This window comes from Ammospiza caudacuta, chromosome 7 (genome assembly GCF_027887145.1).
Source record: "Ammospiza caudacuta isolate bAmmCau1 chromosome 7, bAmmCau1.pri, whole genome shotgun sequence".
NCBI classification, from domain to species: Eukaryota; Metazoa; Chordata; class Aves; order Passeriformes; family Passerellidae; genus Ammospiza; species Ammospiza caudacuta.
Genome location: NC_080599.1, coordinates 22,416,143 through 22,434,283, shown reverse-complemented (window position 1 = coordinate 22,434,283; position 18,141 = coordinate 22,416,143). Strand labels below are relative to the sequence as shown.

The 18,141-nt window shown below is 44.7% G+C and overlaps 2 protein-coding genes across 2 annotated transcripts; one reads left to right on the top strand and one right to left on the bottom strand.

The window, feature by feature from the left end:
• The first annotated feature begins 2,716 nt into the window (after positions 1 to 2,716).
• On the top strand, positions 2,717 to 8,454 carry CACYBP (calcyclin binding protein). Its single transcript, XM_058808229.1, has 6 exons — positions 2,717 to 2,938; positions 3,488 to 3,680; positions 4,369 to 4,465; positions 4,957 to 5,056; positions 6,370 to 6,464; positions 8,144 to 8,454. Exons 1-6 carry the CDS (start codon positions 2,918 to 2,920, stop codon positions 8,301 to 8,303), a joined length of 666 nt encoding a protein of 221 aa, XP_058664212.1. The 5' UTR covers positions 2,717 to 2,917; the 3' UTR covers positions 8,304 to 8,454.
• Positions 8,455 to 9,655: 1,201 nt separating this feature from the next.
• MRPS14 (mitochondrial ribosomal protein S14) lies at positions 9,656 to 12,292 on the bottom strand. The gene is made up of 3 exons (XM_058808230.1): positions 12,213 to 12,292; positions 11,329 to 11,487; positions 9,656 to 10,159 (listed from the first exon to the last, which is right to left on the bottom strand). Exons 1-3 carry the CDS (start codon positions 12,255 to 12,257, stop codon positions 9,977 to 9,979), a joined length of 387 nt encoding a protein of 128 aa, XP_058664213.1. The 5' UTR covers positions 12,258 to 12,292; the 3' UTR covers positions 9,656 to 9,976.
• Between the last annotated feature and the right edge of the window lie 5,849 nt (positions 12,293 to 18,141).

The window sequence follows — 18,141 nt, the reverse complement described above, 5'->3', positions numbered from 1 at the left end:
CAAGCCTTGAGGTGCCTGCAGAAGAGACACAGGGGGAAGAAGGAAACAGCAAGAAATTGGCAAGTGACTACTGAGAGAGGGCAGGGCTGAGCTAGAACAGCACAGAGCAGAATGTGCCGCAGTCAAAAGTATCCAAATGCTTTATAAAACCATTTTTCCATGTGAGCAACTGCTGCAGGATTTCTTTTCCATTAACTGAGAAGAACTGCTGTTGTTCCCAGATAAGAGCAAAAGCACACAGCACTTGAGGGGAAGATAAGGCAAAGAGGGACAAAGGCTGAAGATTAAATTTACCAGCCATAACATTTTGTGTGGATTTACCTCCACATCAGTATCCAAAGTGTTTGTCAGGACAGCAGGCAGCATCCAGATGCTGCTGCAGCTTTCCGCAAAGGAGAGCTATGTGGAGCTTGTTTTTACATGACAAGAGTGACAACTCTTCCACATGGAAGCTGCCACTCAAGGGGAAGTGCCATGTGTACAGAAATGCTCATCATTTAAGGAAACTAAATAAACACTTAAAAAAAAAAAACTTAAGGAAAAAAACAAATTACAGACTCACTTCAAATGCATTTCTACATTAACAAAAGCATTTCCTCCTCTAGCCAGAACTTAAATTAGAAAGGAATATCAATTTAAATGGTAAAAATAAGAGCACTTGACCACGTATAAGACCACAACAATAATATAAGACCACAACTGAGTGTGGAGAAACTCAAATAGTAACTAAATTAAAAAACAAAAAAAAATTTCCTTCTCTCAGTTACTGCTACACAGAAAAAACATTATAAGAAAGTAGTTTGAATAAACAACTGTAGGGACACAGTTTGTGGTAATTGGGAGTGGGTTACAGCTGTGGCAGCAGGTGAGCAGCACTGACAGCAATGAGCCATGGAGTGCCCAGGGGCACTGAGCAACTACCAAAGGGAGCAGAGGGCACTCAGGTGCAGTGCATCAACAGGCTGGGCTAAAGAACAAGAAGGGAGATGCTTGCAGCCCTCTGAAGTGATATGATGTTATTCTGTATGGGCAGATGCTTGAAGTCTTCTAATGAGGTGAGGTGTTACTCTGTGTGGGCAAATGCTTAAAACCTTCTGAAATTGTATGGCAATACTCTGTGTATCCTGGCTGCCTCAGCTGTAACATAGACTGTGACAAGCAACTGCCCTTGATCAATTTAAAAAAATGCCCTAAAAGTAAATTCCAGCTGGCCATACTGTATTTCGGATAACATCAACTATCTTGTCTCCAAATTCCTGAAGATGGTTAGGCTTATGCATAGTCCCATAGAAATTCAGAATACCCACAGTTCATTTTGCAGATTCTTTCTCCACTGCAGATCCAGAAGCACTGCAGCAGAGGGTTATAAGAAACACCTCAGTTCAACAGCTGTTAAAACCACTTTGGGGAATGCCAACTTGAACATAAATCTTTGGCATCAGGGCTTCTATGAATTCATTTTCATCAAATTTCTTCTCCCTTCCCTACCTCTACGGATCTCTTTACAGAGGAGTTCCTGGGCGTTCACTTTAGAAGAGACAAAAACCCAGACCCTAAGCCCACGTACCAGCAAATGAGCTGGCATTCCTCAGTTTGGTAAAACAGGTGTTATCAAACTGGCATCTTATTCTGGAGAAACTGACTTTTTCAGCACTGAAGGGCTCTGTTCTGCCTTGGAGCACACTGTCTATAAAGGACATCTGGGGGCAAACACTGTCCCCTCTATGTTCCTGCTGAGGGAAAGAATGCTATTGCCTTAATGTTTTCCTCCAGGGACATTTTAATGCCCAGGGGGGCTATAGAAATTATTTTTTTGGTGTTCACTGAGCTGATTTAGTAACAGTGTAAACAGTCATGTTTTTCTTTTGATGAGGAAAATGCTTAGAAGAGAATTTTGGTAGCATTGCACCAGCATGTTTTTACATGCATATCGCCAAACGCTCTGTAAATAAAAGCTATATTTTCCTTGCAAATGGTTTGATAACCAAGTCTCTTACTCATAAAGTCACTCCCAGAGCACACATTGTGACATTACAGGTCAGGAACAATTTCCCAACAGCAATTTACTCTCTGGGTTTGTTGTAGAAAGCTTATTATGTATTTGTTCTGGGGGGCCTCCCTCTGCAGTGGTGAGTGTTGAGGGCACCGTGCCATCCATCCAACTTCTGCTGGATTTGGTTGTTTTTTAATTGATGAAATCTTAGAACTTAAGCTTAAACCTTGCTGGAATTGATCTTGAAGGTCTTTTTCTACCGTAATGAAAATGAGGAGCAGACACAGAACAGGGCACTTAGTTTATAAGCCCATCTTCCTTTAAAGGCCGTGGACAGAGGTTTCTCCCACTTTGATCACCATTTACCTCCACCACATGAGTCTGATACTCTTTTCCCGAAGAAGGAAAACAACACTTTATTTTGCAAATTTAATCTACGACCTTGATAGCCACGAGCTCGGGGGCACCTGCTGTAAAACTGAAGGGGAGATTTTTGATGGCCAAACTAAAACCCAGCCCGTGCCTGCCTCAGTCGCCCCTCACACAGAGCAGTCCGGGAGGCGGGGAAGCGCCTGATCCCGCCCGTCCCTCAGAGCCCGGCGGGTGGGAAAACTGATCCTGCCCGTTCCTCAGGGCTCGGCCGGGGAAGAAGATCCCGGTCCCGCCCGTTCGTCAGAGCCCAGGGCGGGGAGAGAAGCTCCTGGTCCCGCCCGTCCCTCAGGGCTCGGCGGGCGGTGAAGCTCCCGGTGCCGCCCATCCCTCAGCCCGGCACGGGGAGAAGCTCCCCGTGCCGCCCGTCCCTCAGAGCCCAGGGCGGGGGGAGAAGCTCCCGGTCCCGCCTCCTCAGAGCCGGAGCGGGCGGGGCCCGGCCCGCGCGTCACTTCCCGCGGCCGGAAGGTTCCAGAGGTTCCGCGGGGAGCCGCCATGGCCGTGGCGCGGGAGGAGGTGAGGCGATTCCCGGCTTCGCTCCCCGGGCGCAGGCGGGGTCCGGGGCGAGGGGCAGCGGTGGGGTCCCGGCTGGGAGGCGGGAGCCGTCAGTCCCCGCGTTCGCTGAGGGCTGTGGAGGTCTCCCCTTGCGGCGGTGCGTGTTGAGGGAGCTGTGCCATCCGCCCAGGTTCTGTTGGTTTCTGCTGGATTTTAATGTATGAAGAGTTAAGAACTGAAAGCTTAAACCTTGTCTGAATTGATGGTCTTGGAGGTCTTTTCCGGTCTTAGGCTCTGAGATGGCCGTGGTTGAGCAGGGGAGTTGCACCCTTCCAGCCCGACCCATTCTGCGAATTAGGATTTTATGGTTGTACATATCCACAGGAGTGGACAGGGGGTGAGGAAGGGATGATTCCGTGCTTAAATGATTGTAGTGGGAAACTAAACTACTGACCTGATCAAGCTGAAATTCCAGCATCTGGAATACGTGAAATTGTCATAAAAATTTGCGAGCCCTGAGCACAAAGAAAGTTTCTAATGTATACGTGCGATTCTTTGTTTTTGAACCAGTTGCAGAAAGATTTGGAAGAGGTTAAAGAGCTGCTCACGAAAGCCACTAGGAAGCGGGTGCGTGATGTCCTTGCGGCAGAGAAACAAAAGCTGGAGCTGGAAATCAAGAGTCAGCCTCCACCGAAGCCAAAAGATGTGACAGAGGAAGAAAAGTCATCACTGGGAGGGTACACAGTGAAAATAAACAATTATGGTAAGATTATTTTTCTGGAGCTCCAGCATCTCTCTGAAGAGATGGCAGGGTGGCATTACTGGGAGTTAGAGTTGCCACTTAGCATCATAGTGACGCCTTAATTGCTTATTCCACATCTCCAGTGTTTATTCCACACTGGAGACCCCACTTTAAAAGCGACCAGATGTTTACTTGCCATCTGAACTCCGATGTGTATTGATCATGTTTGTGTGATAGTGTTTGGTGGGATGCATTAAGTATCCTTGCTGTACCAGCTGGTATTTTTCCATTGCTTAGTGTTTAGCAGGAATATAAGAGTAAGCTTTGGCTTCTCTGTTCCCCATGTAGGTGAGAGGAGAGGGAATTGCTCAAGATGCAGGGAGTAGGGGAAGAATTGGGTCAAGGAAACTGCAGCAGGAGCAAACAGCTGGCTTGACTCCCCCTGCACAGCCCGGTTTGCTCTCTTTTGACCTGAGCTGATACGTGGGTTTTCTCAGAATTTGCAGGGATTAGGGAGCAGGGCTACATGGGGGGACCTCCCTTTGCTCTCAAGTTATTCCTGAATAATTCATGTTTTCCTTTTATCACTCTGAAAATTGCTTCAGTAGGGAAAAGACCCTAGTTGTTCTAGGGGGCTTTGTGGGGGAATTTGGAGTGCATGAAGCTTATGGAGGAAAGGAAGAACTTAATCCCTTTTTTTCACTTCCAGGTTGGGATCAGTCAGATAAGTTTGTTAAGATTTACATCTCTTTAAATGGTGTCCAGAAGCTTCCAGCTGAGAATGTGCAGGTGAATTTCACAGAGAGGTGAGTTCATCTTGTAGCACAACAAGAACATTGAAATGCAGGAGTGTTGGATTAGCCTTTTTTTGCTCCACTCCTTTTTTTCTTTTTTTAAACTTCAGTTGTGTTAGCTTTTAGTGGCATTTGAGGGTATCGGGGTGTTTTCATTTTACAAGTGCACCTCACCATGCTTGACAGGGCACATAGTGTTAGCCCTGGGTATTTGTGGTGATAGAACTGAGGTGTACATTAAGGAAATCTGGTGTTCAAAGTTTGTAGATAGAAAGGATCCTAAAGATTTTGATTTGTTGTGAGTCTTTTAATTTCTCTGTTAAAATTGAACTGAAGATTTTGAGAGGCCTGGGAATAAAGTAATTCAAGCCTGTTGGCCTGCTTTCCCAAGAAGTACTCTACTTTCCTAAGAAAATAGGAAATAATAGCCTGCTAAACGGTTTTCAGACAATGTAATGATTGGAATATTTGTGCCCTTTCCTCCCTCCACTTCCTGGATCCAGGTCATTTGATCTGCTAGTGAAGAATCTGAATGGGAAGAACTACACCATGACCTTCAACAACCTCCTGAAGCCCATCTCAGTGGAAGGCAGCTCTAGAAAGGTCAGTGCACCTTGTCTGTTACTGAGGGCCCTCACAGAGTATCCTGTTCGTTGCCTGGCTTGTGCAGGAGACTCCATTCTCATGTTCAGTGCCTCCCTTCTGTTGCTAAGTCTCTGCACTGTGAACATGAGTCTTTCTAATCTGTGATTGTCATAACTGCAGAATTAGTCTCTGGAATCCTATTTCAGGAGATCATGTCTGGATATTTAATAGCTCACCAACAGGATTTCAGAAATAATTAAGCAGAAAGTACCACCAAGTGTTCACTTGCATCTTTGTGCTTTTAAATACCCCTGAGAAATTCTTTGCGATTTTAGGAGATTTGTCAGCAGACTGAAATCTTGGGAAGCTTAAATAGGCTTAATTCCCAAAGCCAACTGTGGAACCTGCTCTGCCTTAGTAAGGGTGTGTTGCTCCAGAACTCAACACTGGTGTGGTGGTTAACCCTAGCAGGATGTTAATTTTATAAGGGAAAAATTAACTCTATCCTTGCCAAAACCAGGACATCTGGTAACATTGTACTGCTGCTGGCTTGTGATATCTGTACTCTGTTGCTTGTGGCACCTTCCCAGGCTGAGGTGTGTCACATACCTCCTGTGAGTTCTGTGTTGTGCTTGGTGACATCAGATGTGAAGAGCTACTGGTTCAATTGCAAATTGGCCTAAAATGAGCACAGAGTGAAACTAAACCAGCTGAAATAAACAAGAGTGATGCTCTGGTGATTTTTAATACAGTATGAAAGCCAGCAGTGGTCATGTACTTGTTTAGCCAAGCTAAAGCTGCAGTAGACCCTTGGCAGGCAGGAGTTCTTTGTGAAATTTAGGTCAGGGTTGCAAGTCAACAGGCTTTGTAACTTGCAGACATGTTGCAAGATTAAGCAATACGCTAAAACTAGTTTCTTGTCCTTGGAGAAATAAATTGGAGGAGCCTCTACCTCAACTTGGCATGCTTGGAGAAGTCTAGAAAAAGTAGTCACTCTTTACCAGGCAGTCCTGGGTGCTTGTGCATCCTTCAAATCACTGAACTGTGTTCCTGCTGCACATAATGTTCTTCTGTATTGGTACTGTAAGACTGTACTAGTATTATATTAACCACATATATAAATTATCTACAGTGGAGGTAATACTCTGTACCCTGAGGCTGAGTACATGCTATAAGTTTATATGATACATAATGATGGATAGCTGAGAGAAGTGTTTCAGGAATTTGTGAGTGTGGAAGAGGCTTATGTTACAAGCTGACTTTACTCATTGTGACCGGCATCCTTTTATGAAGCATTCTGAGTTCATGCCTTGCTGTTTTTCACCATACAGATAAAGACAGACATGATCCTTGTCATGTGTAAGAAGAAGCGGGAGGAAAAATGGGATTGTCTCACTCAAGTGGAAAAAGAAAGCAAAGAGAAAGAGTAAGTGTCTTTTCAACCCTCCATCTTGTTTTTCATTTCCTGTTCTCTGTGTTGTTTTAGAACTGTTGGGAGAGATCTGTACTGATCTCTCACTACAGCTGTTCTGAGGATTGGTGGTCTGGGGGACAGGCCCTGAGATGTTGGAGGATTGTTAGGTTGGGATTTCTTTTGATATTTGTAGAATTGCAAGTGGAAGAAATTAGACTTTTGAGTAGCTGCCATTCCTCCACTGTTCTATTGCTAATGATGAAGGCTGCATCATAGGACATGTGATTGGGAAGCTCTGCAGTGAGAATTCTAAAGGGAATCAACCAATGAAAGATTCATTTGCATTTTGATGGCAGCATTGATTGAAAAATTGACATTAGTGAGGGGACTGTTTTTAGATCAAGTGTGTATTATATAGAAATACATGGGTAGATCCCCTGCAGCTCTACTGGTCAAAATCATTATTGTCACCTGTGTGTGAAGTGCCTGCACAAAAATCCCAGCATCAGCATGCCATTGGCAAAGCAGGTCTTACTTAGATGGTTTCCCAAAGTCTCAAGCCAGTTTGTAATACTTCAAATGCTTGGGAGCAGCAGGCAGCTTAGACATACACAGGTATGAGGGTGATAAATGACAGCAGGGAATACCTGGGGACAAGAGACTTTATAAAATATATATATGTATATCATAAAATGATTTAATGTTATTTTACATGTACAGACACCTTGAAAATGAGAACACTTTTGAGAATTTTGTCCCTGCCAACAACAATTCATTTTGTGCATGTTTTTAGGGTGATTTGCTAAAACTGATCAGGCATAAGTACCTGAATTTAGGGCAAAACAGCCTTCTCCACTCAAATGGCATCACAGGAGATTTAAGAGGAAGTGACTTGATAATTAATGTAGTGTTCTGGAGGGACAGGGTCACTTTGTTAACCCTGTATCTTGTGCAGAGAATTCCCAAAGATTTACTGTTTGTCAAATGAGCGGCTCCAGAAATGCTGCTCCCCAGCAGGGTCTGTGCAGCCGATGGTTAGCCCTGAGCATGAGGAAACTGCTCCCTCTGCTGATCTGTTTTCATCTGCTGTGGTTTTGAGCTGGACTGCACTAGGACTACCTACAGGATTTTGGAAAATGGGATAGGGAGGGCATTATTTATAGTCGGGTCATACAGGCCACATCCTCCACGGTGCTGACTGCAGGTGGCACTGTTCATCACCGGAGAAAATTGCTTTGAAATGCATTGTGTTAAGTCAGTTAACCTCTGGAGATCAGCTGAAAAATGGGAAGCAGAAAAAAGCCTTTTGGGTTGTGAATGTGCTTGATGTGGTCATTTCTCCATTTTTATTCACCTGTCACGTAACACAAGGCAGGTATTGGCACTCTCTATTATATTTCACTTCTGCTTCTTGTAGTTAATTTTGGGAGTGCTTCCAGGGTCATGTTTATTGCAAAATGCTTCACACCAAAATACTGTCCCACCCCATGGGACACCTCTAGGTATACTCTACTCAGCTTGCCCTTGGTTTAAGGGTGTTTCTTAGGATTCTTCCTGTTTGGAAGCCGACTGAGACTGCCGTGATCTAAAGACTCTGCCAAAGCAAAAGTCCCGTTCCCAGGATGTTTCAAACAAACATCAGCCTTCCTTTTGTTGGGTATTCCTGACCTTCTCACGTATCTGTCTTGCAGGAAGGCTGCCTATGACACTGCAGATCCTAGTGAAGGGCTTATGAACATTTTAAAGAAGATGTATGCGGAAGGGGACGATGAGATGAAGCGCACCATCAATAAGGCCTGGGTTGAAAGCAGAGAAAAGCAGTACAAAGGGGACATACCAATGGATATCTGAAAGCACTCTAAGGGCCGCCTTAAAACTGATCTTCCATGTGAGACACGCTGTGCTGCAAAGATCATCGTTTACATAACCTTCTTCCAAGCAAAGACAGTCATTTTCCATTTCAGGTTGGAGAAAATATTTAAATAAAATAGCTTATAAAGCATTTCCATCAGTCAAGTGGTTCAGCATTTCCTGAGGAGTGAAGCATAGGGATATATCCAAAGCCTCTCAGAGGAGTGGGGAGTGCTGTGAGACTGAGAACAGAATGTAGAAGTAAAGGAATCTTAAACTAGGATGGGTCAAGGCCTCTGTTGCCAGTGGCAGCTGGACGCATGTGGTTGCTGGGGCTAGTGTCATGCTCACTTCACAGGGTGTAGCTTTCTGATTAAAAATGGGAAAGTGCTGAACTATAAAGCATGTCACAAAGGGAGAACTGCTGAAGAAAGCAGAAATCTAAGCATTTGATAGTTAAGCAGAAACAGTATGGTGTTAATCCTGTGGTATTGAAATTTAATGATTACTCTCAGAAACTATTTCTGCCTAGTTACTATTACTATGAATTTTGGAAATCAAAGTGCTTGGGCTAGCTGTGAGCCCATCTCTGAGATGGCATCAGTCAGGATGCAGTCTGCAGCCATCAGCAGGAGACCAGAGACAGGGAGCTTGCCCTGGCTCCAGCAGTGAACAGTAGGAAACAAGGGATGAGCTCCACTTTCTCCATCAACTTTGAAAGGGTTTTAAGGTAAGAGAGTAAGTATATTAAGATGGCTTATACTCCAAAGTATAACTCAGCTGGGTGTGATGGGTTGCTGTCAGTTTCCTGCTAGTGGTATTTGGCCTTTTCATTGCCACCTCTCAGCCCCTGCTGGGGAGGACATAGCAGCCACTGCCCTCCCTTTACTGCAGTGCTTTGAAGAAGAGTACAGGGCAAACATGACCTTAGCAGCAAGCCTGTTACTAACTGTGTCCTTCCTGCCTCCTTCTCATGTGTCTCCCAAGGACAGATTTGTTGTTACCTGTGAATTAAGGAAGCCATTACTCTCCTGTTAGGGTCTGGACTAGGGCTTCCTTGCCACCTTGTTCTTGAAGCATGGGACTGAGCACTGCACTATGAACAGGAGAAATACCAGCACAGTGTAGTTTGTAACAGGTCCTTTAGCCATGTTGTCTGCTAGTTAATACACGTATATATTGAATTAGCATAGCAAGAGTATCTAAACTTGAGGCTGTGTTTTATTTCCACTCTGTGCTTGCCCTTGTTCACAGCAGAATACCACTTTGTCCTGTTGTGCAGTTTTACTGATGCTTTTACCCAAATTACCATGATGAACTTACTTACTGATGGCAACAAAAAAAATTGCTTAAACAAGCCTTGTGCTGTATGTCTTTATTTCTAATATTGCCCATACCACAAACCTCAGCTTAGTTCTGCAACCATCACATAGTGATTTTTTTCTCACAATCAAACTGCCTCTGACACACACCAGTTCAGTGCAGTTGTGCTGCTGCTTGTCAGCTGATACCAACTGTAATCCAGCGAGTTTAATGAATCAGCACAACTCCTCTTTCCCTTATTAGTTTGACATTGATGCTGGGCTCTGAGGCAGGACAGTCTTGCTTTAATTACCCACACAAATGAGCCTGGTTTGTTTCATCTGCCTGACTGCACACGCACGTGCAGATCATTACCACATGGCTCTCTGTACACCGGACATCTGAGCGTGGTCAGCAAAGTGGCGGAAAACAATTCTGCTGAGCCTCCAGCGCCGCTTCACGCCGCGCGGGCGGGACGTGAGCACACAGCGGTTGCGGATCCTCACGGGGCAGCTGTCCCGCGGCAGGGCAGCGATCTCCTTGTCGGCCACTTCCTAAAACACAAGACCAGAACACAAAAGTTTAGCTGTGTTCCCTGGGAGCTAGAGAGGCCTTACTCCCAGACCTCACAATCCAGCTGTTGACTAAATTTCTCTACCACCTCATAAATAACCTTTGCTATTTAATTGGGACCTTCCACCTCACTCAGCCCACCCTTTCTGGGCATTCCAACAGTGAATATTAACTGATCCACATGGAGACCCCCAAATTAATCTATTACACAGATAGAACAATTTCAAGCCACTAATTTTAACCTGTCAGATCAGCTTGTCTGTCCCTGTTGCAGGGTGGGCTAGCCCTCTAAGAGACCCAAGAATTAACCTTACTACAGACTGAATAACCTCAAGCCAGGAATGAGAGTTAGTCAAAAACACATTTGGCTTTCTCCTTGTTGCACAGTAGGTTAGTCCTTTCAGATGAGCTGAATTTAAATATATGTTGTTTATTAACTGCCTGCTGAGGTAGCATGCTAGGATTTCAGTAAAAGGGATTTTTGGAAGGTGTTACAGGATCTTCTTTTGGGGCTTTTTTCTGTATTGGTTTTGCCTTGTAAGGACATCCAGCACCAGTCAGACTTGCCCAAGAATGGTGAGGTCAATACATAAAAGCAAATTCATACACTTTCTCTCCCAGGATGTGCAAGTATCACAGCCAGATCAAATACAGGAATAATCCAATACGTGCAAATTTTTTTGGTGCTTAATAAGGCAGGCTGAGAGCAGGGCAGTCCATTTCTAAGAAACTTTTAACACCCAGATCTGATGCAGGTTTCATATGCCGGTAGATCAGGCAAGCAAAAATCTAGGGTTTCTTATCCTGAATTATTGGAAATAAAGAAAATAGGTTTGAGACTGTGTGTGGGGGGAGGAAATTTGACTTTACTGTATTTAGTGTTACATATGCTGCTTCCACAAGCACTGCTTTCAAAACACCCCAAACCCAATGCACACAACCTCCTGTCAGGTGAACGTGCTCTTGTTGTAAACACCCCCAGAAGGTTGAAGTCACTATGGAATATAACATGATTCTGTGCTTGTGAGCTGGGAAACACAACATCTGTGAGCTGGGACAGCCGTTTAGCTCTATAAAGTGACTGCCGTGGCCCTGAGCACACCAGAGCAGCAGGAGCCACGTGTGGCTGGGTGCAGGCAGCCGGCAGTACCTGCAGCTCCTTGGGGAGGATGGAGTTCTTGCGGATGGCGTTGATCCGCAGCCTCTCATCTGCGTACTCATAGGCCATCTTCCTTCTCTTGACGTCCCGCAGCATCCTCCAGTCCACGTAGTAGCTCCGCACCTGCCTTGGGCAGGACGAGGGGAGAACCTGATTGAAAAAATAAACTTTGTGATACCTGCCTGTTGCATGTAGTCTACCCTAGTCAAGGATGAATTGTTATTTCCATAAAGCATGGAATATACAGAGTTGGAAGGGACTGATGAATATTGAGTTCAATGCCTGGCCCCCACAATCCCAACATGTGTCTGAAGTGTTGCCCAAACAGCCTTTGAGCTCTGGCAGCCTTGGGGCCATCACCACTCTCTGGGGAGCCTGTCCCAGTGCCCGGCCACCTGCATGGGGAAAACCTTTCGCTAATATCCAGCCTAACCCTCCCCTGACACAGCTCCAGCCGCTCCCTCGGCTCCTGTGTGCCAGCATCGTTAAACTCCTGGATCACACGTTACACTTCCTACACATCATCGCTGTCTACGTCTCCCTCACGAGGGGCAGCACCGATCTTTGCTCTCTCTGACGAGAAACAGATTAGCTTTCATACTTTCCGGATTCCATACTGCATTAGTATATAACTCTGAACGTCATATAAAGAGTTAGCAAGTTCTCGTCACAAAAAAACAGAAGTTACACCGAACGCTACATAACCCCGGACCCGCGATGTGCCCGCGCCGCGGGGACAGGGCCGAGCCCGCAGCGGTCAAACACTGCCCGCATCTCCCCTGCCCGCTCCCCGGCGCCTCGGCCGGGCAGACAGGATCCCAGAGAGACGCGAGGAAGCAGGGTGAGAGGAACGGAGGGGAGCGAGTGGGTCTGACCTGCCGAGCCGCCCTCAGCGCCCAGCACAGCGCGGCCGCCGCCATCTTGTCGCTGCCCCGCGCGTGCGCGCAGCCAGGGCAGGGCCCGCCCTCAGGCCGCCCCTCGGGCCGCTCCCGGCTCCTCCCAGTGCTGCGTTCCCAAAGTGCTTTCCCTGGTTTTTTTAACCCCCTGCGGCTGGAATTGCCATAAGAACCCCAGCCGCACTTCAGGGCTGTGCTCTGTGTATATCTCAGAGCTGCTGTCAGGGCTCGCTGGCACCTCCCCTCATTAAAGGCAGCTGGATCTGCCACAGAAACATCGGAGTCCGGCATTGGGTGCAGCAGGGTTATCCCGGGCTGAAGGGGAGCAGCTGTGAAAGTGACAGGGAAATTGTCCCAGCAGCAAAATTGACTCAAAGGCATCGCCCCGCTGTTGTGGGGTCCCTGTCTGTGAGCCCATCGTCCATAAGCGTCCTGACCGCTTGTCCTGCTGGGGACACGCAGCTCTGGGCTAGCTCTGTTCCTTAAGGATGTCTTTTGCTTGTTTATCACCTAGGACTGTTCCTAAATTCTTAGGTTTATACCTGTGGCTTGCAAGGGATTTTTCTCCTGGTGGGTTTTGAGTTGTAGAGTATTCTGAATTGGAAGGGAGCCATAAAGGTCATCGAACTAAGCTTCTGGCCCTGCACAGGACAACTCCGAGAATTTCACTATGTGCCCGAGAGTGTTGTTCAAACTTTTGTTAATATCCAAACCTGAATAATCATAACCCCAAACAGAAAAAAACAAATGGGAAATTCCACTTCCATTGTTCTTGGGAGAACACTGTCCTCTTCCACTGACTGGGACTTCACTTAGGCAGCATTTAAAATATGTATATTTCCTGATTTCAGGGAGAACACACATCACAGTTTTGATATTGAATTCATAGTTTTCTGTTTGTATCAGCTCATTAGCTACATTCAAAAAGTCATTTGAGAAAGCCGGTTCTCTCAGTTTGCCAACCTTCTTGCTCTGTGTGTGCTAGTTGTTTTACTTATATGTTTGGTAAATTATACTGGCCCAGAACTGTATAATAATCTGGAAGAAGTAGCTAGGTTGGCTGGCTAATCAAATTTTATTATCCATGCTACAGTCAGGAGCTTTCCTAGGTGCTTACTGTGGAAGCTTTCTGCTGTTTGCAAGGAGAGAATTTCAAGCTTTGTTCTCTGTAATTGTCTGTAACTTGCTATTTTTTCAGATGGTAAAATTAATTGGTATATATATCAGCAGAGCAGGTACAAGAGATGTGATCAAAGGGGATTTGAATGTTACAGCATGCATTCTTTTCTACAATATTTTGTATATTCTGTATATATTAATATATAATATTTTATATATATCTGTATATTTTGTACATACCTGTTTTGTGTTTTTTAGATGGTCCAGATGCAGGAGGAATGGGTGAGAATGCAAAGGAGAACTACTTCTTCAGCCAGGGCTGACTCCATCATTGCTCAACAGCATCACCTGTGTGATTGGCACTTCCCCAGCTGAGACTGGCAAGGATTAATGATGGATGTTGATATTCCTCAGGTTGCTGCCATCTTCAGCTCCCTCAGCACAGCTTCTGGTTGCAGTAAATCAAAGGAACTGTTTAGAATCTGAGGGTTTGGCAGCTAAAAACTGGCTCAGTAATGTACCTTGTTAAATAACCGTGTGGGTAGTTCTTGAGGGATTTTTGAAAGTATTGTGCTGAATAAATGTAGTGTTTAACTGCTGCTGAGTTTCTTTTTTTGTTTTTTTAATTTTTATTTTCTGATGTACTCCACCTGAATTCCTCATGATGAATATTACAAATGTGCTTGTTGATATGGTAGTCTCAGTAACCATCCTGTGATTCTTGAAGACACGTACAGAGCTGGAGAGGCTCTCTGGCTTTTGACTAGTAGCAGAGCATGAAACAAATGGGAAATGGTTCTTCCTGCTGATGGGCAAGAGGAATGTGAGCAGGGGAATCGTTCCCAAAGCCAGCCTGCTCCTTAGGTGGTTTGCAAGAGGGAAACGCCCCGAGGCCTCTATTGGTTCCTTTCATCTGGTCCATGGGCTCTTAAACTCCCTGCAGGGACTGCTGCTGCCTTGCAGCTGGAGTGGGGAGAGGAGAGGATTTGGTCACTTTTTGGTTTGCTCAAATTACCTTTGCAAGTGGTGCCTGCATCAGAAGGGCTCTGAATCAGACAGTTGAAAGTACTTGATAGGTAAGAGAAAATAATTTTTAATTTCTTTGAGATTGCTGTTGTTTGTTTTGAGGGAAAACCTCAGTTTGTCTCTGACTTCTTAGAGCAGATGCCCTCCAAGGATTTTGAACCCTTACACAAACATCAGTAATCCTGTATTATGGGCATGTATGATTATTATTACAAAAGGTGCAGTAGTATTTAATGGGTTTTATTAAGCCCATTTTGAAGGGCTTAAGCTTTCTCAGGTTTTCTCCTTCAACTATATAAAACTACATATTTGCTAATATAAATGGGAATTCTGCTTTTGGCTCTAATGGAGCTAGGGTTTAACTTAGAAGGGTTTCTTTTTAGAAACTCTTTTCTAATTCTTGATATTAAGCAGATACCCTAAATCTTCAAGCACTGGGCCGTAGGCTGGAAAAAGACATGCAGTTAGATTGTTGGAATCTTTCATACAAATATTACACATTCTCTCCAGCTTTTATTGTCCTGTGCTTTCCTCTGCAATAATTGAAAAGATGTGAACAGGGTTTCTTTCATCCCTTCCCTTAGGAGAATATTCTATGCTTGGCAGATCTGACTGTTAGGCATTCTTCCCTAATATGGTGTTATTGCCATTTATATGTATGACATTATATTCTCCACAAAAAGTCAGCTAAACCCACTCTTTTTAAGAGCAGGGGGAAAAAAAATCTCTTTATTATATGATGAGGAAGCCAAAAAAGTTGCTCTCTTTCATTATGCTTGACAGAAATGCTTGTGTCCAGGGTTTTTTCCTCTGGAATGATCTCTAAGCCCAGGAAAATGTTGAGCTCAATTTGTGATTCCCATGAAGCCCTAATTAGTCACAAGATCATGTTGCAGTCCAGAATGCTATTAATCACTAGGTGCTGAGCAAAGGGATTTTGTGCATGTGTCTGTCTCTTTGGGCACCTCATCTCCAGGGAGTTGGAAGTAAACCACACAAAACAAAGCTTTGGGGGTTTCCTGCAATGGACTGTGATGAGAATCTGCAGAATTTAGACATAAATTTGTTCAGAGCTTTGAAGCAATCTCTCATATTTGATTTGTTTCAGAAGTCTGCACAGGAGAAAAAGAAAGGTGGAGCTAGTTTCTGTGTCCCTTGGAGGGGGAGGATGGGTTGGGGTGGGAAAGCCTAGCTGGAAACAACTTCTCTCCCTGAGCAGCAGAAGAAACCCTTGGGTGACAAAATGACCAAAACCCCTGTGCTCTGTCTCCCTGTGCTGTCAGAGGGAAGGAAGGAGAGGTTGGGGGAAGAAAAGGTGTTTTAAGGGCTTAATTTACTTCTCATTATCCTCCTCTTATTTTGTTAGTAAAAAACTCACTCTAAGTTGAGCCTGTTTTGCCCTTGGAGTGTTTTCTTCTGGTCCTTCTTTCAAGTCACGAACCCTTTAAATTTTTTTTCTCTTCTCTGCCCAGCTATAGCAGAAGGCGAATGAGCAACTTTCTTGAGTGTCTGTGTCAAACCACAAAACTTGCTAATGAAATACAGCTGATAGATTGTTTGATCAGCTTAGGATGAGTGCAGTTGTAATTAAAATCAGGTAAACTTGATGGTAAACAGGCATTCTGTATGGACTGCTTTCAAGCTCTCCTTCAAGACCCCAAGGAGTTGTCTCATAGCAAAACAGTTGCAGTATTGTTGGTGTCCTGCAATGCCTTATGTGCAGCAGATCTGCCCAGGTCTCCTCCGGGCACCAAATGTAAGTTTCCATCAGCACTCAGTCAGAAAAGCTCAGCTTTCTGCCTCTGCTGTGGAGAAGCTGCACTCTCCAGTGTTGGGAATCGGTTGACATTGTTAATTAACTCTGGTAGTTATAAGAAAAGAGGGGTTAGGCTTGTCTTTCTCTTCCTAGATGCATTGGTAAGGGAGAGCTTTATGAGAAAGATTTCCTCATGCTAGTGTGGGTTTAGAAGCTGGAAAGAGTCATCCAGGAAATTATATTTATTACTGGCTGCATTATTTATTTCTATCTAATGATATGCTATTGAGCAGAAAGAAATGGATAAATCCAAGATGACTGCAGGCTGGGAACTCTAGTGTTCTGCATTTTCTTAGTCAGAATAAGTTTGAAAAAAATGCATGCTTGGCCATGTGGCAAGACATGATCCTCATTGCAATGTTTTTCTTTGTTTCTCTTTTAGTCCTTTCTCCCCAGAATACACAGATGCTGAACTCCATGGAGAACTCCCTGGGTGTCAGCTGGGATCCAGTACCTGATGTGGATAATTATCTCCTGATTATCCAGCTGGGTATGAAATGTTGGTGAAACAAATCCATGTGCCCAAAGAGCAGCTCAGCTATGAGATTGTACATGGTGCCAGGGTGGAATCTCACCATGTCACACTTCCATCACATGTGAAGGGGATTGCCAGTGAGCCCAAGCATCTAGAAACAAGTACAGATAGGAGCAGGTAGAACCTACAACCTCCACATTGTCATTTTAAGGCTATTCTTCTGTCCTGTGTAAACTCTTGATTTTGTGGAACACACTTGACTTGTGTTTTCAAGGTGTTCTTGACAGACATGGAGGGTGCAAAGCTTCTTAAAAAAGGAAAATAATAACCCCAGTGCTCATATTCTTATGTAAACCTCTGGAACTTGAGAGATGCAAATAAGCAAATACCAGCTACTTCAAGAGCTGCCACTGAGCTCTGATTCATCAGCTAAAATAGCAGAACCTGAGGGAGTCTGAGACAGGTCTGCAGGGAAGGCAGAAAGGGAGGAGCAGCAGATGGCTGGCAATGCAGGCAGAGAAAGGGTAGGCACTGTACTTGGAGCTGGGCAGAAGGCTGATGCCAAAATGATTTTTGCTTTTATATATTCTTCATTTATTTGTAATTCTGTAGACTGTTGTTGTATAGCTATATAGCTCCTGGCTATCTCCAGCATTTTTCCTACTCCAATAGACAGAAAGACAAAACATATTCCAAAGGTCTCACTCCTAATTTTGCTTCCTCTGGGAGCCAAGGATGAGCTATGCTCCCCAGACACTTTCCTATAAACAACTGGAAGAAGAGGAGCTCCAGGAGAATTTGAACCAAGGGGGTGAATTGCCTTATCACCTGTGTTTTTGATTGGTGATTCTTGTAATTATGCTAATTTGTTAAACTTATAAAACTGTATTCACCTTATGTGAGGTGGGCATTTTTCCATACTTGCCCCTGGAGGCCTCCAATTAAAGACTAGCTTCTATATTAACACTGTCTCAAAATGTGTTGTTTTATTTCTAGATCTTTAAGGCATCTAGGTAATCCTCAAGTTGATATCTATGGAAGGTGAGACAGGTAGCCTGCAAGCTCTGTCTGCAGAAAGAAATTGAGAACTTCTTCTAAATGGCAGAACATTCTTCTTTCTCCTGGTTTTCTTTCTGCAAAGGCTGTTGGGGGAAACCTGAGTGTTTTTGCTGTCCAAAGCAGTAAGGCAAAAATAAGGAAAATATGTACATGTTATGGCTTGAGTTTGAAGGGACTTTAAACATCATCTAACCCAACCCCCTGCCATGGGCAGGGACACCTTCCACTAGCCCAGGTTGCTCCAAACCCCATCCAACCTGACCTTGGACACTTCCAGGGGGAGGCAGCAGCCACAGCTTCTCGGGGCAACCCATTCCAGGGAAGAATTTCTTCCTAATATGCCATGACAGGTGTTTTAGGGGTTTAATTCAACTGGAGATAGCTAATCCTGCACTTTGAAATGCTGTCTCAGG